This window comes from Heptranchias perlo, unplaced genomic scaffold, assembly GCF_035084215.1.
Source record: "Heptranchias perlo isolate sHepPer1 unplaced genomic scaffold, sHepPer1.hap1 HAP1_SCAFFOLD_376, whole genome shotgun sequence".
Classification (NCBI taxonomy): domain Eukaryota; kingdom Metazoa; phylum Chordata; class Chondrichthyes; order Hexanchiformes; family Hexanchidae; genus Heptranchias; species Heptranchias perlo.
Window position 1 is genome coordinate 207,072 of NW_027139388.1, and position 24,585 is coordinate 231,656.

Here is a 24,585-nt window from a genome sequence, read left to right on the forward strand (position 1 = left end):
GTGTCCTCTTCCGTGAAGACAGAACCAAAGTATTTGTTTAATTGCTCTGCCATTTCATTGTTCCCCATTATAAATTCTCCCATTTCTGACTGTAAGGGACCTACATTTGTCTTCACTAAATTTTTTTCTTTTTACATACTTGTAGAAGCTTTTACAGGCCATTTTTATGTTCCTTGCAAGTTTACTCTCATACTCTATTTTCCCCCCCTTAATCAATCTCTTGGTCCTTTCTTCCTGAATTCTAAACTGCTCTCAATCCTCAGGCTTGCTAATTTTTCAGGCAACTTTATATGACTCCTCTTTGGATCTAATACTATCCTTAATTTCTTTTGTTAGCCATGATTGGGCCGCTTTTCCTTTTGTGTTTTTGCGCCATTCCTTAAATGTTAGCCATTGCCTATCCACCGTCATGCCTTTTAATGAAGCTTCCCAATTTATCATTGCCAACTCACTCCTCATACCTTTGTAGTTTCCTTTGTTTAGATTTAGGACCCTAGTTTCTGATTGGACTTCACTTTCCATCTTAATGAAGAATTCTATCATGTTATGGTCACTCTTCCCTAAAGGACCCCATACAACAAGATTATTAATTAACCCGTTCTCATTGCACAATACCCAATCTAAAATAGCCCTTTCCCTGGTTGGCTCCTCAATGTACTGGTCTAACAAACCATCTCGTACACACTCCAGGAATTCATCCTCCACAGTAGTTTGCTAATTTGGTTTGGCCAGTCTATATGTAGATTAAAGTCACCCATGCTTACTGTAGTACCCTTGTTACATGCACCTCTAATTTCTTGTTTGATCCCATCCCCTACATTACCACTACTGTTTGGAGACCTATAGACAACTCCCACCAGTGTTTTCTACCCCTTGGTGCTTCTTAACTCCACCCAGACTGATTTTACATCTTGATTTTCTGAGCCAATATCCTTTCTCACTATTGCTCTGATTTCATCCTTTACAAACAATGCCACCCCACCTCCTTTTCCTTTTTGCCTGTCCTTCCTAAATATCGAATACCCTTGGATATTCAGCTCCCAGCTTTGGTCACCCTGCAGCCATGTCTCCGTAATTGCAATTATATCATATCCGTTTACGTCTATTTGCGCTGCTAATTCGTCGACCTTATTACGAATGCTTTGTGTATTCAGACACAGTGCCTTTAGATTTGTCTTTGTAACATCTTTAGACATCTTAACATTTTTTTGTACTATGGCCCTATTTGTCTTATTACCATTATTTCTTACCCGGACTCTTATTTATTTGTGCACTCTTTTGTTTGTACACTCTGTCCCTTCCTGACACAATCTGATTATCCTTACCCCAATCACTTTCCTGCACTGCTTCCTTGTCTTTTCTCTTTAGAATTCCAGATTTCTCTTCACCGGGACTCTTCCCCCCCCCCTTATTTAGTTTAAAGCCTTATCTACCTCCCTAGTTATTCGATTCGCTAGAACTCTGGTCCCAGCACGGTTCAGGTGTAGTCCGTCCCAACGGAACAGCTCTCTCTTTCCCCAGTAATGGTGCCAGTGTCCCACGAATTGAAACCCACTTCTCCCAGCCCAATCTTTGAGCCACACATTCATCTCTGATCCTATTGACCCAATGCCAATTTGCTCATGGGTCAGGTAATAATCCAGAGATTATTACCTTTGTGGTTCTGCTTTTTAATTTAGTCCCTAGCTGCTCAAACTCTCTCAGCAGAACCTTTCTCTTAGTCCTATCTATGTCATTGGTATCTACATGGACCATGACAACTGGATCCTCCCCTCCCACTCCAAGTTCTCCTCCAGCCCTGAGGAGATGTCCTTAACACTGGCACCAGGTAGGCAACACAGCCTTTGCGACTCATGCTCCTGGCTGCAGAGAACAGTTTCTATCCCCCTAACTATACTGTCGCCTACTACAACCACTTTCCTTTTTACTCCCCCATCTTGAACGGCTTCCTGTACCATGGTGCCGCGGTCAGTTTGCTCGTCCTCCCTGCAATCCCTGCACTTGTCCCCAATTTATTGGGCAAGGGCAGTTAAAGAAAAGGTGGGGCCGATTTAAGGACCATAAAACTCTACAAGAAAAGTGATCCAATTGTGGTTAACTAGAGAAATTAAGGATAGTATTAGATTAAAAGAAGAGGCTTATAATGTTGCCAGAAAGACCAGTAAGTCTGAGGATTTGGGAGGGTTTAAATATCAGCAAGGGATGACCAAGAAATTGATAGAGGGAGAAAATTGAATGAGAGTAAACTAGCAAGAAATATAAAAACAGATTGTAAGAGCTTCTACAAGTATGTAAAAAGGAAGAAATTAGTGAAAGTAAATGTGGGTCCCTTAGAGGCAGAGACAGGAGAAATTATAATGGAGAATAAGGAAATGGCAGAGACTTTAAACTAATATTTTGTATCTGTCCTCACCGTTGAAGAGACAAAAACATACCGGAAATAGTGGGGAACCAAGGGGCAAATGAGAGTGAGGAATTTAAAGTAATTAAGATTATTAAAGAGAAATTAATGGGACTAAAAGCCGACAAATCCCCTGGACCTGATGGCCAACATCGTGGGGTTTTAAAAGAGGCGGCTGCAGAGATAGTGGATGCATTGGTTTTGATCTTCCAGAATTCCCTAGATTCTAGAACGGTACCTGTTGATTGGAAGGTGGCAAATGTAACCCCGTATTCAAGGTAGAAGAGAGAGAGTAAACAGGGACCTATAGGCCAGTTAGCCTGACATCAGTGGTGGAGAAAATCCTAGAATCTGTTATTAAGGACGTAGTAACAGGGCACTTAGAAAATCGTAATATGATCAGGCAGAGTCAGCACGGTTTTATGAAAGGGGAATTGTGTTTGACAAATCTATTAGAGCTTTTTGAGTGTGTATCGAGCAGGGTAGATAAAGGGAAACCAGTGGATGTCGTATATTTGGATTTTCAAAAGGCATTCGATAAGGTGCCACAGAAAAGGTTGCTACAGAAGGTAAGGGCTCATGGGATTGGGGGCAATATATTTGCATAGATAGAGGATTGGTTAACGGACAGAAAACAGAGAGTAGGAATAAACGGGTCATTTTCGGGTTGACAGGTTATAACTAGTGGGGTGCCGCAAGGATCAGTGCTTGGGCCTCAGCTGTTTACAATATGTATCAATGACTAAGATGAAGGGACCGAATGTAATGTATCCAAGTTTGCTGACGATACAAAGATAGGTGGGAAATTAAGCTGTGAGGAGGAGGCAAAGAGGCTGCAAATGGATATAGACAGGTTAAGTGAATGGGCGAGACGGTGACAGGTGGAGTATAATGTGGGGAAATGTGAAATAATCCAATTTGGTAGGAAGAATAGAAAAGCAGAACAACTTGTCCAATCTTTCCTCATAAGATAACCCCCTCATCCCAGGAATCAGTCGAGTGAACCTTCTCTGAACCGCCTCCAAAGCAATTATATCCTTTCTTAAATAAGGAGACCAAAGCTGCACACAGTATTCCAGATGTGGTCTCACTAATGCCCCGTACAATTGTAGCAAAACACCTCTACTTTTATATTCTATTCCCCTTGCAATAAATAACAACATTCCATTTGCCTTCCTAATCACTTGCTGTACCTGCATACTAACTTTTTGTGATTCATGTACTAGGACACCCAGATCCCTCTGTACCTCAGAGTTCTGAAATCTCTCTCCATTTAAATAACATACTGCTTTTCTATTCCTCCTGCCAAAGTGGACAAGTTCATATTTTCCCACTTTACACTCCATCTGCCAAATTTTTGCCCACTCACTTATCCTATCTGTATCCCTTTGCAGATTCCTTATGTCCTCATCAGCAAATTTAGCAACCATACATTCGGTCCCTTCATCCAAGTCACTGATATAGATTGTAAATAGTTGAGGCCCAAGCACTGATCCCTGTGGCACTCCACTCGTTACATCTTGCCAACCTGAAAATGACCCATTTATGCCTACTCTCTGTTTCCTGTTAGCTAACCAATCCTTTATCCATGCTAATATGTTACCCCCTACACCATCAGCTCTTATTTTGTGTGGTAACCTTTGATGTGGCACCTTGTCAAAAGCCTTCTGGAAATCCAAGTACACCACATCCACAGGATCCCCTTTATCCAGGTTGCTTGTTACTTCCTCAAAGAACTCAAACACAATTTCCCTTTCACAAAGCCATGTTGACTCTGCCTGATTGCATTGAGATTTTCTAAGTGCCCTGCTATAACCTCCTTGATAATAGATTCCAGCATTTTCCCTATGACATATGTTAAGCTAACTGGCCTGTAGTTTCCTGCTTTCTGTCTCCCTCCTTTCTTGAATAGAGGAGTTATATTCGCTATTTTCCAATCTGATTCACTATCTTCCAGAATCTAGGGAATTTTGGAAAATTAATACCAATGCATCTACTATCTCTGCAGCCACTTCTTTTAAGATCCTAGGATGAAGTCCGTCAGGACCTGGGGACTTGTCAGCTTTTAGTTCTAATATTTTTTTCATAACCCTTTCCCTGGTGATTGTAAATGTTTTAAGTTCCTCCCTCCCTTTCACCTCTTGATTCACAATTATTTCTGGCATGTTATTTGTATCCTCTACAGTGAAGACGGACACAAAATATCTGTTCAATTCATCCGCCATTTCTTTATTCTAATAAGAACATAAGAACATAAGAAATAGGAGCAGGAGTAGGCCAATCGGCCCCTCGAGCCTGCTCCGCCATTCAATAAGATCATGGCTGATCTGATCCTAACCTCAAATTTAAATTCATGTCCAATTTCCTGCCTGCTCCCCGTAACCTCTAATTCCCTTTACTTCTAGGAAACTGTCTATTTCTGTTTTAAATTTATTTAATGATGTAGCTTCCACAGCTTCCTGGGGCAGCAAATTCCACAGACCTACTACCCTCTGAGTGAAGAAGTTTCTCCTCATCTCAGTTTTGAAAGAGCAGCCCCTTATTCTAAGATTATGCCCCCGAGTTCTAGTTTCACCCATCCTTAGGAACATCCTTACCGCATCCACCCGATCAAGCCCCTTCACAATCTTATATGTTTCAATAAGATCGCCTCTCATTCTTCTGAACTCCAATGAGTAGAGTCCCAATCTACTCAACCTCTCCTCGTATGTCCACCCCCTCATCCCCTGGATTAACCGAGTGAATTCTCCATTATTAATTCCCCAGACTCACTCTCTAGAGGACCAACGCTCACTTTACTTACTCTTTTCCTTTTTAAATACCTGTAGAAACTCTGACTATCTGTTTTTATATTTCTAGCTAGCTTTCTCTTGTACTCTAATTTCTCCCTCCTTATTCTTTTAGTCATTCTTTGCTGTTTTTTATATTCTGTCCAATCTTCTGACCTGCCACTAATCTTTGTGGAATTGTATGCTTTTTCTTTCAATTTGATACTATCTTTAACTTCCTTAGTTAGCCACGGATGGGACGTCCTTCCCCTAGAGTCTTTCTTTCTGACTGGAATGTATCTTTGCTGAGTGTTATGAAATATCCCACATAAAAGATTATTGCTCAAGATAAAGAATCACTGGATTGGGGGTAATATTCTGGCATGGGTGAAGGATTGGTTATCTAACAGGAAGCAGAGAGTTGGGATAAATGGTTCATTCTCGGACTGGCAACCAGTAGCCAGTGGTGTTCCGCAGGGGTCGGTGCTGGGTCCCCAACTCTTTACAATCTATATTAACGATTTGGAGAAGGGGACTGAGTGTAACATATCAAAGTTTGCAGATGATACAAAGATGGGAGGGAAAGTAGAGAGTGAGGATGACATAAAAAACCTACAGGGGGATATAGACAGGCTGGGTGAGTGGGCGGAGATTTGGCAGATGCAATACAATATTGGAAAATGTGAGGTTATACACTTTGGCAACAAAAATCAGAGAGCAAGTTATTATCTTAATGGCGTGAAACTGGAAAGTACTGCAGTACAAAGGGATCTGGGGGTCCGAGTGCAAGAAAATCAAAAAGTTAGTATGCAGGTGCAGCAGGTGATCAAGAAGGCCAATGGAATGTTGGCTTTTATTGCTAGGGGGATAGAATATAAAAACAGGGAGGTATTGCTGCAGTTATATAAGGTATTGGTAAGACCGCACCTGGAATACTGCATACAGTTTTGATGTCCATACTTAAGAAAAGACATACTTGCTCTCGAGGCAGTACAAAGAAGGTTCACTCGGTTAATCCCGGGGATGAGGGGGCGGACATATGAGGAGAGGTTGAGTAGATTGGGACTCTACTTATTGGAGTTCAGAAGAATGAGAGGCGATCTTATTGAAACATAAGATTGTGAAGGGGCTTGATCGGGTGGATGCAGTAAGGATGTTCCCAAGGATGGGTGAAACTCGAACTAGGGGGCATAATCTTAGAATAAGGGGCTGCTCTTTCAAAACTGAGATGAGGAGAAACTTCTTCACTCAGAGGGTCGTAGGTCTGTGGAATTTGCTGCCCCAGGAAGCTGTGGAAGCTACATCATTAAATAAATTTAAAACAGAAATAGACAGTTTGCTAGAAGGGAATTAGGGGTTACGGGGAGCGGGCAGGAAATTGGACATGGATTTAGATTTGAGGTTAGGATCGGATCAGCCATGATCTTATTGAATGGCGGAGCAGGCTCGAGGGGCCGATTGGCCTACTCCTGCTCCTATTTCTTATGTTCTTATAAATGTCAGCCACTGCATCTCTACTGACCTATCCCTTAACCTAATTCCCCAGTTCACTTTAGCCAGCTCTGCCTTCATGCCCTCATAATTGCCCTCATTTAAGTTTAAAACACTAGTCTTAGACTTACTCTTCTCTCCCTCAAACTGAATGTGAAATTCAATCATATTGTGATCACTGCTACCTAGAGGCTCCTTTACGATGAGGTCATTAATTTATCCTGTCTCATTACACATTACCAGATCTAGAATACCCTGCCCTCTGGTTGGCTCTAGAACGTGCTGCTCTAAGAAACTGTCCCGAAAGCACTCGGTGAAATCATCTTCCAGGCTACCTTTGCCAATCAGATTCTTCCAATCTATATGTAGATTAAAATCACCCATGATTATCGCTGTTACACCTCTGTCCGAAAAAAGGGGAGAGGGATAAACCCGGTTACAGGCCAGTCAGCCTAACATCAGTGATGGGGAAATTTTTAAGAGACAATAATCCGAGACAAAATTAATTGTCACTTGGAAGAAAATGGGATAATAAACGACAGACAACACAGATTTATTAAAGGCAAATTTTGTCTGACTAACTTGATTGAATTCTTCGATGAAAACTTGTTAGCAAAATTGAAGCCCATGGGATTAAAGGGACAGTGGCAGCGTGGACACGAAATATGCTCAGAGACAGAAAGCAGAGAGTAGTGGTGAACGGTTGTTTTCAGACTGGAGGGAAGTATTTTTTTTATTCGTTCATGGGATGTGGGCGTCGCTGGCGAGGCCGACATTTATTGCCCATCCCTAATTGCCCTCGAGAGGGTGGTGGTGAGCCGCCTTCTTGAACCGCTGCAGTCCGTGTGGTGACGGTTCTCCCACAGTGCTGTTAGGAAGGGAGTTCCAGGATTTTGACCCAGCGACGATGAAGGAACGGCGGTATATTTCCAAGTCGGAATGGTGTGTGACTTGGAGGGGAACGTGCAGGTGGTATTGTTCCCATGTACCTGCTGCTCTTGTCCTTCTAGGCGGTAGAGGTCGCGGGTTTGGGAGGTGCTATCGAAGAAGCCTTGGCGAGTTGCTGCAGTGCATCCTGTGGATGGTACACACTGCAGCCACTGTGCACCGGTGGTGAAGGGAGTGAATGTTTAGGGTGGTGGATGGGGTGCCAATCAAGCGGGCTGCTTTATCTTGAATGGTGTCGAGCTTCTTGAGTGCTGTTGGAGCTGCACTCATCCAGGCAAGTGGAGAGTATTCCATCACACTCCTGACTTGTGCCTTGTAGATGGTGGAAAGGCTTTGGGGAGTCAGGAGGTGAGTCACTCGCCGCAGAATACTGTGGTGTTCCCCAGGGCTCAGTGTTAGGACCACTGCTCTTTTTGATATACATTAATGACCTGGACTTGAGTATACGGAGCATAATTTCATAGTTTACAGATGACATGAAACTTGGAAATGTAGTAAACAGTGAGGAGGATAGTAACAGACTTCAGGAGGACATAGACAGACTGGTGAAATGGGCAGACATATGGCAGATGAAATTTAACGCAGAGAAATGTGAAGTGATGCATTTAGGTAGGAACATAGGAACAGGAGTAGGCCATTCTGCCCCACGTGCCTGCTCCACCATTTGATAAGATCATGGCTGATCTGTGATCTAACTCCATGTACCTGCCTTTGGCCCATATCCCTTAATACCTTTGGTTGCCAAAAAACTATCTATCTCAGAATGAATGAGAAGAGGCAATACAAACTAAATGGTATAGTTTTAAAGAGGGTGCATGAACAGAGAGACCTGGGGGTGTATGTCGATAAATCCTTAAAGGTGGCATGACAAGTTGAAAAGGCTGTTTAAAAAAGCATATGGGATCCTTGGCTTTATGACTGGATGTGGAGATGCCGGTGATGGACTGGGGTTGACAATTGTAAACAATTTTACAACACCAAGTTATAGTCCAGCAATTTTATTTTAAATTCACAAGCTTTCGGAGGCTACCTCCTTCGTCAGGTGAACGATGTGGAACCACATCGATGTGGAACCACTTCCTCAGGTGAACCACATCGTTCACCTGAGGAAGGAGGTAGCCTCCGAAAGCTTGTGAATTTAAAATAAAATTGCTGGACTATAACTTGGTGTTGTAAAATTGTTTACAATTTATGACTGGAGGCATAGAGAACAAAAGCAAGGAAGTTATGTTAAACCTTTATAAATGGCTGGATAGGCCCCAGCTGGAGTATTGTGTCGAATTCTGGGCACTGCACTTTTGGAAGGATGTCAAAGCCTTCGAGAGGATGCAGAGGAGAATTACTAGAGTGGGACCAGGGATGAGGGACTTCAGTTATGTGGAGAGACTGGAGAAGCTGGGATTGTTCTCCTCAGAGCAGAGAAGGTCAAGGGGAGATTCAATAGAGGTGTTCAATATCATGAAGGGGTTTTGATCGAGTAAATAATCAGAAACTGTTTCCAAGAGCAGGACGGTCGGTAACCAGAGGACGAAGATTTAAGGTAATTGGCAAAAGAACCAGAGGGGAGTTGAGAAGAATATTTTTTTACACAGTGAGTTGTTCTGATCTGGAATGCGCTGCCTGAAAGGGCGGTGGAAGCAGATTCAATAATAACTTTCAAAAGGGAATTGGATAAATACTTGAAGGGGAAAAACTTATAGGGCTATGGGGGAAAGATCAGGGGAGTGGGACTAATTGGATAGCTCTACCAAAGAGCCGGCACAGGCACGATGGGCTGAATGGCCTCTTTCTGTTCTGTATCATACGATGATTCTATGATTTTAAATAATGGAAAGATTTAATGAGGGTTGTGCGGTTGATGTTATGTATATGGACTTACAGAAGGCATATGATAGAATCCCAGACAATAGACTTATTAGCAAAATTGAAGCCCATGGGATAAAAGGGACAGTAGCAGCATGGATACGAAATTGGCTAAAGGACAGAAGACAGAAAGCAGAGAGTAGTGGTGAACAGTTGTTTTTCAGACTGGAGGGAAATATACAGTGGTGTTCCCCAGGGGTCTGTATTAGGACCACTGATCTTTTCAATATATATTAATGACTTGGACTTGGGTATAGAGGGTGTAATTTCAAAGTTTGCAGATGATGCTAAGTTTGAAAATGTAGTATGAAAATGTAGTAAACAGTGAGGGCAATGGTGATAGTGTCTGACTAACTTGATTGAATTTTTTGAGGAGGTAACTAGGAGGGTCGATGAGGGTAATGCGACTGATGTAGTCTACATGGATTTTAGACAAGGTCCCACGTGGCAGACTGGTCAAAAAAGTACAAGCCCATGGGATCCAAGGGAGAGTGGCAAGTTGGATCCAAAATTGGCTCAGTGGCAGGAAGCAAAGGGTAATGCTCGACGGGTGTTTTTGTGATGAATGGCTATTTCCAGTGGGATTCCGCAGGGCTCAGTGCAAGGTCCCTTGCTTTTTGTGATATATATTAATGATTTGGACTTAAATGTAGGGGGCTTGATTAAGAAGTTTGCAGATGACACAAAAATTGGCCATGTGGCTGATAGTGAGGAGGAAAGCTGTAGACTGCAGGAAGATATCAATGGATTGGTCAGGTGGGCAGAAAAGAGGCAATTGGAATTCAATCCAGAGAAGTGTGAGGTAATGCATTTGGGGAGGGGCAAACAAGGCAAGGGAATACACAATAAATGGAAGGATACTGAAAGGTATAGAGGAAGTGAGGGACCTTGGAGTGCGTGTCCACAGAACCCCGAAGGTGGCAAGCAGGTAGATAAGGTCCTTGGTCCAAACATGGACAGAAGAGCTGAATTCCAGAGGTGAGGTGAGAGTGACTGCCCTTGACATCAAGGCAGCATTTGACCAGGTGTGGGACCAAGGAGCCCTAATAAAATTGAAGTCAATGAGAATCAGGGGGAAAACTCTCCAGTGGTTGGTGTCATACCTAGCACAAAAGAAGATAGCAGTGGTTGTTGGAGGCCAATCATCTCAGCTCCAGGACATTGCTGCAGGAGTTCCTCAGGGCAGTGTCCTAGGCCCAACCATGTTCAGCTGCTTCATCATAAGGTCAGAAATGGGGATGTTCGCTGATGACTGCACGGTGTTCAGTTCCATTCACAACCCCTCAGATAATTAAGCAGTCCGTACCCACATGCAACAAGACCTGGATAACATCCAGGCTTGGGCTGATAGGTGGCAAGTGACATTCATGCCAGACAAGTGCCAGGCAATGACCATCTCCAACAAGAGATAGTCTAACTACGTCCCCTTGACATTCAACGGCATTACCATCACTGAATCCTCCACCATCAACATCCTGGGGGTCACCATTGACGAGAAACTTAACTGGACCAGCTATATAAATACTGTGGCTACAAGAGCAGGTCAGAGGCTGGGTATTCTGCGGCGAGTGACTCACCTCCTGACTCCCCAAAGCCTTTCCATCATCTACAAGGCACAAGTCAGGAGTGTGATGAAACACTTGCCTGGATGAGTGCAACTCCAACAACACTCAAGAAGCTCGACCCCATCCAGGCCAAAGCAGCTCACTTGATTGGTCCCCATCCACCACCCGAAACATTCACTCCCTTCACCACCAGCGCGCAGTGGCTGCAGTGTGCACCATCCACAGGATGCAGTGCAGCAACTCGCCAAGGCTTCTTCGACAGCACCTCCCAAACCCGCGACCTCTACCACCTAGAAGGACAAGGACAAGGGCAGCAGGCACCACCTGCACGTTCCCCTCGAAGTCACAAACCATGTTGACTGGGAAATATATCGCCGTTCATCATCGTTGGGTCAAAATCCTGGAACTCCCTACCTAACAGCACTGTGGGAGAACCTTCACCACACGGACTGCAGCGGTTCAAGAAGGCGGCTCACCCACCTTCTCAAGGGCAATTAGAGATGAGCAATAAATGCCGGCCTCGCCATGAACGAAATTTAAAAAGGCATCCCATGAACGAATTTTTAAAAAATGTTGTTAAGAAGGCATATGGAATACTTTCCTTTATTAGCCGAGGCATAGAATATAAGAGCAGTGATGTTATGCTGGAACTGTATAAAACACTGGTTAGGCCACAGCTTGAATATTGTGTACAGTTCTGGTCACCACATTACAGTAAGGATGTAATTACACTAGAGAGGATGCAGAAGAGATTTACCAGGATGTTGCCAGGAATGGAGAATTTTAGCTATGAGAAAAGATTGGATAGGCTGGGGTTGTTCTCTTTGGAGCAGAGGAGGCTGACGGGTGATTTAATTGGAGTGTACAAAATTATGAGGGGCCCAGATAAGAGTGGATAGGGTGGACCTATTTCCCTTAGCAGAGAGGTCAATAACCAGGAGGCATAGATTTAATTGGTAGAAGGATTAGAGGGGAGCTGAGGAAAGGTTTTTTCACCCAGAGGGTGGTGGGGGTCTGGAACTCACTGCCTGAGAGGGTGGTAGAGGCAGAAACCCTCAACTCATTTAAAAAGTACCTGGATGTGCATCTGAAATGCTGTAACCTACAGGGCTACAGACCGAGTGCTGGAAAGAGGGATTAGGCTGGGTGGCTCATTTTCGGTCGGCGCAGACACGATGGGCCAAATGGCCTCCTTCTGTGCCATAAATTTTCAATGATTCTAATAGACTTCAGGAAGACATAGACAGACTGGTGAAATGGGCAGACACATGGCAGATGCAATTTAACACAGAGAAGTGTGAAATGATACATTTTGGAAGGAGAAATGAGGAGAGGCAATATAAACTAAATGGTACAATTTTAAAGGGGGTGCAGGAACAGAGAGACCTGGGGAATCATCTACAGAAATCTTTGAACGTGATCAGGACAATTTGATCAAGCTGTTAAAAAAGAATACGGGATCTTGGGCTTTATAAACAGGCTTGGAGTACAAAAGCAAAGAAGTTATTCTAAACCTTTATAAATCACTGGTTAGGTCCCAGCTGGAGAATTGTGTCCAATTCTGGGCACCACTCTTTAGGAAGGATGTGAAGGCCTAAGAGAAGGTGCAGAGGAGATTTACTAGAATGGTACCAGGGATAAGGGACTTCAGTTACATGGAGACCCTAAAGAAGCTGGGGTTATTCTCCTTAGAGTAGAGAAAGTTAAGGGGAGATTTAATAAAGGTTTCAAAATCATGAAGGGTTTTGATAGAGTAAATAAGGAGAAACTTTCTAGTGGCAGAAGAATCGGTAACCAGAGGACACAGATTTAAGGTATTTGGCAAAAGAACCAGAGGCGGCATGAGGAAAATTGTTTTTACGGAACGAGTTGTTCTGATCTGGAATGCGCTGCCTGACAGGGCGGTGGAAGCAGATTCAATAATAACTTTCAAAAGGGAATTGAATAAATACTTGAAGGGGAAAAATTTGCAGGACTATGGGGAAAGAGCAGAGGGAGTGGGACTAATTGGATAGCTCTTTCAAAGAGCCGGCACAGGCACGATGGGCCGAATGGCCTCCTCCTGTTCTGTGTGATTCTATGATTCTATTGACTGATTTGATCTCCTCTTTTTATTCACAGAACTCGAAGCAGCTCCTTTCCAGGTAAGTTCCTCTCAGTCATACAGTACCTGCTGCTGATAGGGAACCTTCACCTGTATCTGGGAGAAGAGTGAAAGTAGAATCACCGCTTGGAAACCTCCCCAGATCAGGGGCTTTCAAATGGGGCGAATATTGAGTGATGTTTAACTGGTTTGAGGGGTTCTTGGCTCAGGCAGCCTGTGGGAAATGGGAGTGAGATGGGCTGTTCCATCGGTGTGTAGAGCTTCTCAGGAACCTGTTGGACAAGAATTGAGAGTGAGAGAAACCTGCAGTGACCTGTATCTAACCGAGGCTTCCTAAAGGCTCCATGTGTGTCAGTGACAGCTTTATTCCATTGGGTCAGGAAGTGCTGTGTGATTGGCTTGTTCTATCAACCAGCCCATGGAGAAATGAGGAGAGGGGCAGGTCCCAGTGTCAGAGTGACAGTAAAATGTCTTGTTATTGGCTCATTCTATCCACTAACAGAGAAATGAGAGTGTGCTGAAATGTCCCAGTAATGTCAGTGTGACTGGACACTCTGTGAGGGAATCCCACCGATCCCAGGTCCCTGGGAGGCTGTTCCTTCTCCTCTCCTCACTTCACATGTTCGTAGTGAGTGTGTTCCTGCAGAGAGTGGGGAGCACAGACTGGAGACCCTCGGGATAATAATAATTAATAATGGAAAGATAAGGGCTCCAGTACAGAGAAACTGGACTGAACACAGACGGCTTTGAAAATCACAAACTGAGCTGAAGTGACAGCAAACCAGGATCCCACTGCACGTGTGGAGATCAGTGTGAATGCAGGGAGACTGCAAATCCCGGGATTCTGCCATTCTCAGGATGGGTTGCTGCGGGGTGTCAGTACGAGCATTAGAAGGGTGCAGGTTGTTGCACTGATCACTCGTTCCCCTTTGGGTTTCTGATCTGAAATGTCCCCACTGATAAAAACGTTCTCTCCTCTTTCATTACAGAGTGACTGAGACTCAGAGAGTCACAGACCCAGATGTTCCAGCGCTCACCCTGAACCTGTCCAAAATATCTCAACTTATCCAGAAGAGGCTGAATGGATCGGAAAAGTACCACTCAGACATATTGGGAATGATAAGTGAGAACGTGCAGCTTTTCTCCAATTCTGGGCACCACACTTTAGGAGAGATGTCAAGGTTAAGAATTTCAAGAGGTGAGGAGGCACTTAGATTAAAGCCCTCAGGTTAGAGATGATTGCCGTTGGCTGGGCTTGATGAGACATGAAGAAATTGTTATTGAATCATTAAAATAAGATTTCCAAGGGAATTACGATGAACATACTGATTGGACTGAAAGAGGAGGAAGGCGGTGTGTACTGAGGACATCTGAATGGAGAAGCGGGGAAGTTATGATAAACTTGTATCAAACCTTGGTTAGACCACACTTGGAGCACTGTACACAGTTCTGGTCTCCATATACCTTGTTTAGACCACACTTGGAGCACTGTGCGCAGATCTGGTCTCCATATACCTTGGTTAGACCACACTTGGAGCACTGTACACAGTTCTGACCTCGGTACGCCTTGGTTAGACCACATTTGGAGCACTGTGTACAGTTCTGGACTCCATTATAAAAAGGATATAGAGGCACTGGAGAAGGTGCAAAAAAGATTCACAAGGATGATGCCGGAACTGAGAGGTTATACCTATCAGGAAAGTTCGAACAGGCTGGGGCTCTTTTCTCCAGAAAAGAGAAGGCTGAGGGGTGACCTGATAGAGGTCTTTAAGATTATGAAAGGGTTTGATAGGACAGACATAGAGAAGATGTTTCCACTTGTGGGGGAGACCAGAACTAGGGGTCATAAATATAAGATAGTCACTAATAAATCCAATAGGGAATTCAGGAGAAACTTCTTTACGCAGAGTGGTGAGAATGTGGAACTCGCTACCACAAGGAGTAGTTGAGGCGAATAGTGTAGATGTATTTAAGGGGAAGCTGGATAAACACGAGGGAGAAAGGAATAGAAGGATCTAGTGATAGGGTGAGATGAGGAAGGGTGGGAAGAATCTTGAGGCTAGAGCATAAACACCAGCATCGATCGATGGGCCGAATGGCCTGTTTCTGTGCTGTACAATCGATGTATGTCAAGGCCTTGGAGGGGGTGCAGGGGAGATGTACTAGAATGATACCAGGGATAAGGGACTACAGTTATGTGGAGAGATTAGAGAAACTCATTGTGGACAGTGAAGAAGGTTATCGAGGATTGCAACGGGATCTTGATAAATTGGGCCAATGGGCCGATGAATGGCAGATGGAGTTTAATTTAGATAAATGTGAGGTGATGCATTTTGGTAGATCAAATCGGGCCAGGACCTACTCCGTTAATGGTAGGGCGTTGGGGAGAGTTATGGAACAAAGAGATCTAGGAGTACAGGTTCATAGCTCCTTGAAAGTGGAGTCACAGGTGGATAGGGTGGTGAAGAAGGCATTCAGCATGCTTGGTTTCATTGGTCAGAACATTGAATACAGGAGTTGGGATGTCTTGTTGAAGTTGTACAAGACATTAGTTAGGCCACACTTGGAATACTGTGTGTACAGTTCTGGTCACCATATTATAGAAAGGATATTATTAAACGAGAAAGAGTGCAGAAAAGATTTACTAGGATGCTACCGGGACTTGATGGTTTGACTTATAGGGAGAGGTTGGATAGGCTGAGACTTTTTTCCCTGGAGAGTAGGAGGTTTAGGGGTGATCTTATCGAAGTCTATAAAATAAGAGGGGCATAGATAAGGTAGATAGTCAAAATCTTTTCCCTAAGGTAGGGGAGTCTATAACGAGGGGGCATAGATTTAAGGTGAGAGGGGAGAGATACAAAAGGGTCCAGAGGGGCAATTTTTTCACTCAAAGGGTGGTGAGTGTCTGGAACGAGCTGCCAGAGGCAGTAGTAGAGGCGGGTACAGATTTGTCTTTTAAAAAGCATTTGGACAGTTACATGGGTAAGATGGGTATAGAGGGATATGGGCCAAGTGCAGGCAATTGGGACTAGTTTAGTGGTATAAACTGGGCGACATGGACATGTTGGGCCGAAGGGCCTGTTTCCATGTTGTAACTTCTATGATTCTATGATTCTAAACTGGGATTTTTCTCTTTGGAGCAGAGAAGGTTAAGGGGAGATTTAATAGAGGTGTTCAAAATTTTGAGTGATTTTGATAGAGTAAATAAGGAGAAACTGTTTCCACTGGCAGGAGGGCCGGTAACCAGAGGACACAGATTTAAGGTAATTGGCAAAAGAATCAGAAGGGAGATGAGGAGAATTTTTTTTACAGTGAGTTGTTCTGATCTGGAATGCGCTGCCAGAAAGGGCGGTGGAAGCAGATTCAATAATAACTTTCAAAAGGGAATTGGATAAATACTTGAAAAGGAAAAAATTACAGGACTATGGGAAAAGAGCAGGTGGAGTGGGGCTCATTGAATAGCTCTTTCAAAGAGCCGGCACTATTGGCCAAATGGCCTCCTCCTTGCTGAACCTGTGGAATTCTCGACCACAGAAAGCAGTGGAGGCCAAGTCATTAGATGTATTCAAGAAGGAGATAGATATGTTTCTTAATGTTAAAGGGATCAAGGGATATGGGGGAAAAAGCAGGAACAGAGTACTGAGTTAGACGATCAGCCATGATCATTCTGAATGGCGGAGCAGGCGCGAATGGCCTCTCTTGCTCCTATTTTCTATGTTTCTATGTTTGTGCTCTATGATTCTATAGGGGACTGCCAGCAGGTCGGGTTAGTTGTGTTCAGACAGCTGGGAATATCCCCGAACTTTAATCTCAGGTCCCTGTGTGTGTGGATCAGGAGCCTGAGATTAATCCTCAGTCGCCAGTGACACCTGCTTTAAACATTCCTCATTGTAATGGGCCAAAGTTTCACCCACCATGGGTCAGGTAGGGGCGGGGTTACACACTGTCAATCAGAGTGTCTCTTAAAGGGACACTGTCCCTCACAGGGCTGTCAGTATCTGTGCTCCGGGGAGGGGGCAGAATCAGCTCAACAGGGGGAGCCCCTGTCCCAGGGATTGTCATTGAGCAGTCGACAGGGATCGGGGGAGAGCAGGAATATTCCAAGGTGTGTTTATATCAGAGGGGATCACACTGTTCATAATTTCTATACAACCCTTTATGTTGCTAATGAACACTTTTTATCTCGGTGACGTTTCTTCAGTCAGGGTTCAGTGCGAGGGATTCGAGGGTCGAGTTCCTGCACCTGTTCCCTCCTCACAGCTTGGAATTGGTCCAAGTCTGAGACCCAGGGCCAGAGGGAGTGTTGGTGAATTCAGAGTGAACAGAGAGCAACAGTTCAATGTACAGAAGGGACATCAGATTCACCTCAATTCACAACTGAATCTTCACTACTGTGTGGAAATTAATGGAGACTTTAATCAGAGCTGTGAGCAGGATGGAACAGTAACAGGAGGGAGAGAGCCCAGGGCACACTCCTGTATTGAGGATGGAACAGTAACAGGAGTGAGAGAGCCCAGGACACACTCCTGTATTCAGGATGGAACAGTAACAGGAGTGAGAGAGCCCAGGACACACTCCTGTATTCAGGATGGAACAGTAACAGGAGTGAGAGAGCCCAGGACACACTCCTGTATTCAGGATGGAACAGTAACAGGAGGGAGAGAGCCCAGGGCACACTCCTGTATTCAGGATGGAACAGTAACAGGAGGGAGAGAGCCCAGGGCACACTCCTGTATTCAGGATGGAACAGTAACAGGAGGGAGAGAGCCCAGGGCACACTCCTGTATTCAGGATGGAACAGTAACAGGAGGGAGAGAGCCCAGGACACACTCCTGTGAGCTGTGTATTCCCAGTACAGCCAGTGCTGAGGTTGTGGGGCTGTAACTGTGAGTCTGTGGGATGTGTTGTGTGCCGGTGAATCCCCTCCATTGTGTCTGGGAGAACGTGTACACAGTGCCAGGGGCTTGTGTGATTAAACTGACTGCTACTGTGTGTCTCCACTGCAGTGTTTGCACTGAGTGTACAGCACTGGGACCCACACACTGCTATTTAACAGGGATTCTGATCAAAGGCCATTTATTTAACAGGGGATGAACACAGTCTCCGAGGTAATATGGGGCTGACAGTGTCTGGGAAATACTGACACTCCCACCCTGCAGCTGTCAATCATTGATGGGAGTGGAATAACCCTGTCTGACCAATCTCTTCTCTCCTCTCCAGGGCAAAGGTCAGCGATGAGCCTGGATCCAAAGACAGCAAACTGGAAATTGGTTCTGTCGGATGATCTGAGATCAGTAACACGGACTGGACAGAAACAGCCCTACCCACCTCACCCAGAGAGGTTCACAGTCTGGCCCCAAGTCCTCTGCTCCCAGAGTTTCTCCTCAGGATCCCATTCTTGGGATGTGGAGACTGATGGGAAAGACTGGGATATCGGGATTGCGTGTGGGAGCGCAGAGAGAGAGGGGGACAAGTCTGGTCTTGGGGAAAACAGCAAATCCTGGTGTTTATATTATTATGATGATTCTTTCTCAGCCGATCACAATTGCCAGCTTACAGACCTCCCACTGATCCCATTTGAGAGCCGGATCCGAGTTCAGTTGGATTATGAGGCCGGGACTGTGTCATTTCACCGGGTCACTGACTCACTGACACATTTACACACATTTCAAACCACATTCACTGAACCCGTGTTTCCGGCATTTTATTGTGGGAAGAAAACATCCCTAAAACTGTTAAATTAATCCTGATATCGGAGACTCGGTGATGTCGCTTCCGGTTCGGGGCTGTTGTCACTCCCGCCTCTGCCCCTCTGATGATGTCACTCCCGCCTCTGCCCCTCTGATGATGTCACTCCCGCCTCTGCCCCTCTGATGATGTCAGGAGCTCAGTGCTTTGCTGCTTTTAAGGATCCGGGGTCTTTGTGATTTTCTTTGTGAGGGTCGGTCACTAAAGCTAAAAATAGCTGCTTTTGGTGAGTTTACTTGTAATTCGTAGCGTTCCAATTAATTGTCTCCTTCAGTTGTAGAATTTGATCACTTCAGTTGCAGAATTGTAGTGGTATTAATCACAGTAGTGAATCAGAATAGTGGCAGGCACAACTGCATTAATCACTAGTGAATCATAGTAGTGACAGGGCACGATGGCATGAATCTCAGTAGTGAATGGTAGTGACAGGGCACGACTGTATTAATCTCAGTAGTGAATGGTAGTGACAGGGCACGGTCCCTTTAAAGTGCTGCTGTGAAAATCTGAGGCTGGGGTTTGAAATTGTTCTTTGACGGTCGCTCCAAACAGCGATGGTGAATCGACAGCCCGAGTTACACTGACTTCAGTGGGAAAGAAAATGGTGTGGGTGTAAAATGGGCTGTCCATTCACTATCGCCCGTGTTGCACTAACACCAGAGACTATTTTCACCCCCGGGTCTCCCAGGCATCACTGAGAGCTTCTGGGACTGCCCAGGGGGGGTAACACATCTGTCCGAAACTAAGCAAATGTATTGATTCATTGGACCAGACTGGGAACTTTTAATCTGTGTTTTATGGGGTGGTGATTTTTAGTTTATTGGACAGTAAGGTTCCTCCAGGGCTCACAACCAACATGAAATGGGAGTATTATGGGATGTTTAACTTAATTCGACACGAGGAGGTGACTGAGTGTGTGAGACAAACAGGAAAATTGCCCCACCAATTGGGGTCTACAATCAGCGTCCCAGGTGGTCATGGGTGATAATGGGACATTTTGTGACAACCAAAACCAAAGGGTCAGGAAAACGATGTGTGAGTGACCGGTGAGAAACAAAGATCACCTGGGAACAACCCCCAAAGGGCATCAATCAGGAATCAATACACAATCCAGTGAAAGTCAGGAAAGGGGAGTTAACAATCGTTAATTGATAGCTTTCTCTTGGAGACGGTTATGTCCTTGCTTATACTGAACAGTGAGAAGAATATTTTATAACCTGGGCTCTACCCAAGACATCGGGACCATGCAGGGGGAGATAAGCAAAGACCTCCAGACACCCCCCAGTCTGTTGATCAGATAACCTGAAAGCACAGGAATGGCTTGTATTTGATGTCACGTTCGGTGTGATTTTGGGAAAATTCAGGTTTGGGTTCCTTTGAGTTAACGATGAAATTGGGACAACTGAGGGCCGGGGAGAAATAATACTGAGCCAGAATTATCCACAAGATGGATAATGGTAAAAAGGAGAGCTGGAGGATCTTTGAAGTCCAAGATTTCTTGATAATATGGTGGTATTTGGGGGGAGCCTAGTTTCTGTAGTTTTCTGTACAATGTATTATGATTTTCTTTGTCTGTATCATGATGTGTGATATTAACCAAATGAAACTTAGATTAGAAGAGCAAATGGCTGGAGATCGGTCTGTGACGCTCACAGGATGAGGACCTTAGATAAGGCCCCAGGATCCCACAAAGGAGGGGGGGGGGAGGGTGTTGAAGATTAAGACTGAGAAGTAATGAGGGAAACCACTTTCTTCGATTACTTCTGTAGTTTAAAACCCCTAATATTGATAGACTGACAGTGCATTCGAAACAACGTAATGCTGACATTGAAAAGGGGACCTCTACCCCTGGGGATCATGAATGGAGGGAGGTCGTCTATAATGTGGGACAGCATCCTTGGGTGAAAATCATGTCTCTGCTTTTTGTTATTATACAACTTGTTATGATTTAACACTTTTCTTTTTCATTTGTCGTATTTGAAAGAACTTTTGTGTAAATGTGACGGTGATTAAACTTCTTGTAACAATGTTTAACCTTATCTGTGGTGAGTGCAATTCAGATTCAATGAATGGGTTAAAGTGAGTTGTTCGATCGCTCACACTCACTTGAGGGGCGACTGAAGGATTTTGGACTTTCAATATCGGTTATTAATTACCTGCTAAAGGAGCTGAGTTTGGTTAAAAGTATTAATTCAACAAAGGAACGACTAAACTGACTGTTCAACGTGGCATGCTGGGAAGGTTGGCCACATTGGAAAAGTCTTATTCAGCAGATTGTCTCGAAGGTTAAAGGTAAGACAGATGCAAGGCCTTGAAAGTCTGTGAGAAGCTGTTGTAAACATCAGATGCTGTAATATCAACTTGTTTAAACCATGGGAAAGAGAGAGAAGGAAAAGTAACAACAGTATGTTTTTGCCAGCAAGAGTGGGGGGATTAGAGGGGGGAGGAGAGAGGAGAGGAGAGGAGAGGAGAGGAGAGTCGGGGGAGGAGGAGGAGGGGATGCGGGGAGGGGGATGTGGGCCTGGTTCCCACCCTGCCTGTGGGGCACTGTTTACTGTTCTTCCAAGTTTTGTGCCATCTGCAAGTTTTGAAATTGTGCCCTGTGCACCCAAGTCCAAATTCAAAAGAGGGGATTATGAAGTTAGACTCATGGGTCGATTCTCACTCCCCTCCCGGTCTGAGAATGGGGGTCAGTCGCCTCTCCCGCCCCGGTAACCCCGGCGATGGAGCCGGTGCCATTTTGAAAGGGGCCTCCCACCGGGTGTCCAAATCACCGCCTGTTTCAGGTGATCAGCCCCTGTTAATATGGAAATCGGGGTAAATACGCCCCTGTGCTCACTCCGACCAGCTCCACGGGCGATGGAACCGAGGAGGCCCGGAAAAGGGAAGTGCCCAATTATGTTTGTGTGTCATGGAGGAGCAGGAGGGACCCACAGAAATAATCTGGGCTGCTGCCTCCCCGGGACCCTCACCCTCCACGACCCAACCGCCAGTATTGGAAGAAGAGCAGGGGAGTTCTCTCCAGTGTCCTGGGGCCAATATTTATCCCTCAACTAACATCACAAAAAAACAGATTATCTGATCATTTATCTCATTCCTGTTTGTGGGATCTTGCTGTGCGCAAATTGGCTGCTGCGTTTCCTACATTAAAACAGTGAGTACACTTCAAAAGTGCTTCATTGGTTGTAAAGCGCTTTGGGACGTCCTGAGGTTGTGAAAGGCGCTATATAAATGCAAGTTCTTTCTTTCGTTAATGACTGGGCCCAGAGCTGGGGGGTGGTTTCAGATCTGATTCTCGCTCAGAGTTAAATGATTGTGTTTGTTTCCCTGGTGAAGGACAAAAAAATGCCGTCAGATTTCAGATTCCGCTCTGCCCCCGAGTCTCGGCCTCAGCTCATGTTTCCCGCTGCGTTTCTCAATTCTCCCAGTTTTTATGTTGAGAGATCGGGCCGTCCAGGATCTAATGACCTCGAGCTCTGCTCATTTATCCTCACCCTGTTTACACATTTTAACGCTGTAAATCCTGTTAAATTAGCAGAGCTGGGAGTTGCGGGATTGGGATGAATTCAGACGGTGTGATTCCAGCCCCAGTCCTTCGATATCCCGGGAATTAATCTCACTCCAGTTATCATCATTCACTCTGCGTTAAAACATTTTCTTTTTGCTGTTTCGATTTGTTTTAATCCCCTTCCCTCTCCCTCCCAGCTGCTCCTTGTTGGTCTGAGGTTCCACAGCTCTGGTCACCCCCTCACCCCCCCAGTACCTCACCCCCAAGGGGCCAGTGTTCATGTGATGGTGAATGTCAGCTGGATATTTGACCTTGGGGGGAATCCTGTCTCCAACCAGTGGTTGAAGATGTACCATAAACAGCGATGTGATAATGACCGGATAATCTGTTTTATGATGTTGGTTGAGGGATAAATATTGTCCAGGACACCGGGGAGAACTCCCCTGCTCTTCTCCCAATAGTGTCCGTGGGATCATTGCTGTTTGTGGGATCTTGCTGTGCATCAATGAGCTGCCTCATTCCCTCCATTCCAACAGTGACTACACTTCAAACCCACCTCATTGTGTGTAAAGCGCTTTGGGCCGTCCTGAGGCGGTGAAGAGTCAGTTCCTCAGTGTCTCTCCAATGGAGCCGTTACTCAGTGAGATCGCAGGCTGCTCTTGTTCCTCTTTGAGTTAAATTGTATTTGGGTCTATTTGATTGAGAGAGAGAGAGGGCCCAGACCGAGTGCTCACTGCTCCCCAAACCTTCCTTCCCAAAGGCTGCGATCAGGTGTTGAGTCACTGGGAGCCGGGCGGCGAGGATTTCAATGTCTGACCTGGACATCCAGCAGCTCTCAGACTGCGATTAATCGGCTGATGCAGAAACCCCGGGTCCCGGGGAATTCACTCGGTGACTCCGCCATTTTCCCTCCTTCAGATTCTCCGACTCTCATTTCCCGCTCAATCCGCCCCTCGCGCTCAACACACGCACAGTGCGCAGGCGCCGGGCCCGAGTCCGTGTGGGGGGGGGGGGACAGAGTCCGTGTGGGAATGGGGGGGGGGGGGGGGACAGAGTCCGTGTGGGAATGGGGGGGGGACAGAGTCCGTGTGGGGGGGGGGGGGGACAGAGTCCGTGTGGGAATGGGGGGGGGACAGAGTCCGTGTGGGAATGGGGGGGGGGACAGAGTCCGTGTGGGAATGGGGGGGGGGGGGACAGAGTCCGTGTGGGAATGGGGGGGGGGACAGAGTCCGTGTGGGAATGGGGGGGGGGGGACAGAGTCCGTGTGGGAATGGGAATGGGGGGGGACAGAGTCCGTGTGGGAATGGGGGGGGGACAGAGTCCGTGTGGGAATGGGGGGGGGGGGGACAGAGTCCGTGTGGGAATGGGGGGGGACAGAGTCCGTGTGGGAATGGGGGGGGGGGACAGAGTCCGTGTGGGAATGGGGGGGGGGGGGACAGAGTCCGTGTGGGAATGGGGGGGGGGGGGACAGAGTCCGTGTGGGAATGGGGGGGGGGGGGACAGAGTCCGTGTGGGAATGGGGGGGGGACAGAGTCCGTGTGGGAATGGGGGGGGGGGGACAGAGTCCGTGTGGGAATGGGGGGGGGACAGAGTCCGTGTGGGAATGGGGGGGGGGGGGACAGAGTCCGTGTGGGAATGGGGGGGGACAGAGTCCGTGTGGGAATGGGGGGGGGGGGACAGAGTCCGTGTGGGAATGGGGGGGGGGGGGACAGAGTCCGTGTGGGAATGGGGGGGGGGGGGACAGAGTCCGTGTGGGAATGGGGGGGGGGGACAGAGTCCGTGTGGGAATGGGGGGGGGGACAGAGTCCGTGTGGGAATGGGGGGGGGGACAGAGTCCGTGTGGGAATGGGGGGGGGGGGACAGAGTCCGTGTCGGAATGGGGGGGGGGGACAGAGTCCGTGTGGGAATGGGGGGGGGGGGGGGACAGAGTCCGTGTGGGAATGGGGGGGGGGGGGACAGAGTCCGTGTGGGAATGGGGGGGGGGGGGGACAGAGTCCGTGTGGGAATGGGGGGGGGGGGGGACAGAGTCCGTGTGGGAATGGGGGGGGGGACAGAGTCCGTGTGGGAATGGGGGGGGGGGACAGAGTCCGTGTGGGAATGGGGGGGGGGGACAGAGTCCGTGTGGGAATGGGGGGGGGGGACAGAGTCCGTGTGGGAATGGGGGGGGACAGAGTCCGTGTGGGAATGGGGGG

At 46.3% G+C, this 24,585-nt stretch overlaps 1 protein-coding gene across 2 annotated transcripts in view; it reads left to right on the forward strand.

The window, feature by feature from the left end:
• Window positions 1-20,919, forward strand: part of LOC137311630 (E3 ubiquitin/ISG15 ligase TRIM25-like) — a 32,965-nt gene extending 12,046 nt beyond the window's left edge. Inside the window, exons 4-6 of one of the 2 annotated variants that reach the window (XM_067978734.1) lie at window positions 13,158-13,180; window positions 14,130-14,338; window positions 18,361-20,919. In XM_067978734.1, the coding sequence (XP_067834835.1) occupies window positions 13,158-13,180; window positions 14,130-14,338; window positions 18,361-18,884 (756 nt within the window). In that variant the 3' untranslated portion in view covers window positions 18,885-20,919. The remainder of the gene's footprint in view (window positions 1-13,157; window positions 13,181-14,129; window positions 14,339-18,360) is intronic. The other variant, XM_067978735.1, reaches the window with a different exon arrangement.
• The last annotated feature ends 3,666 nt before the right edge of the window (window positions 20,920-24,585 follow it).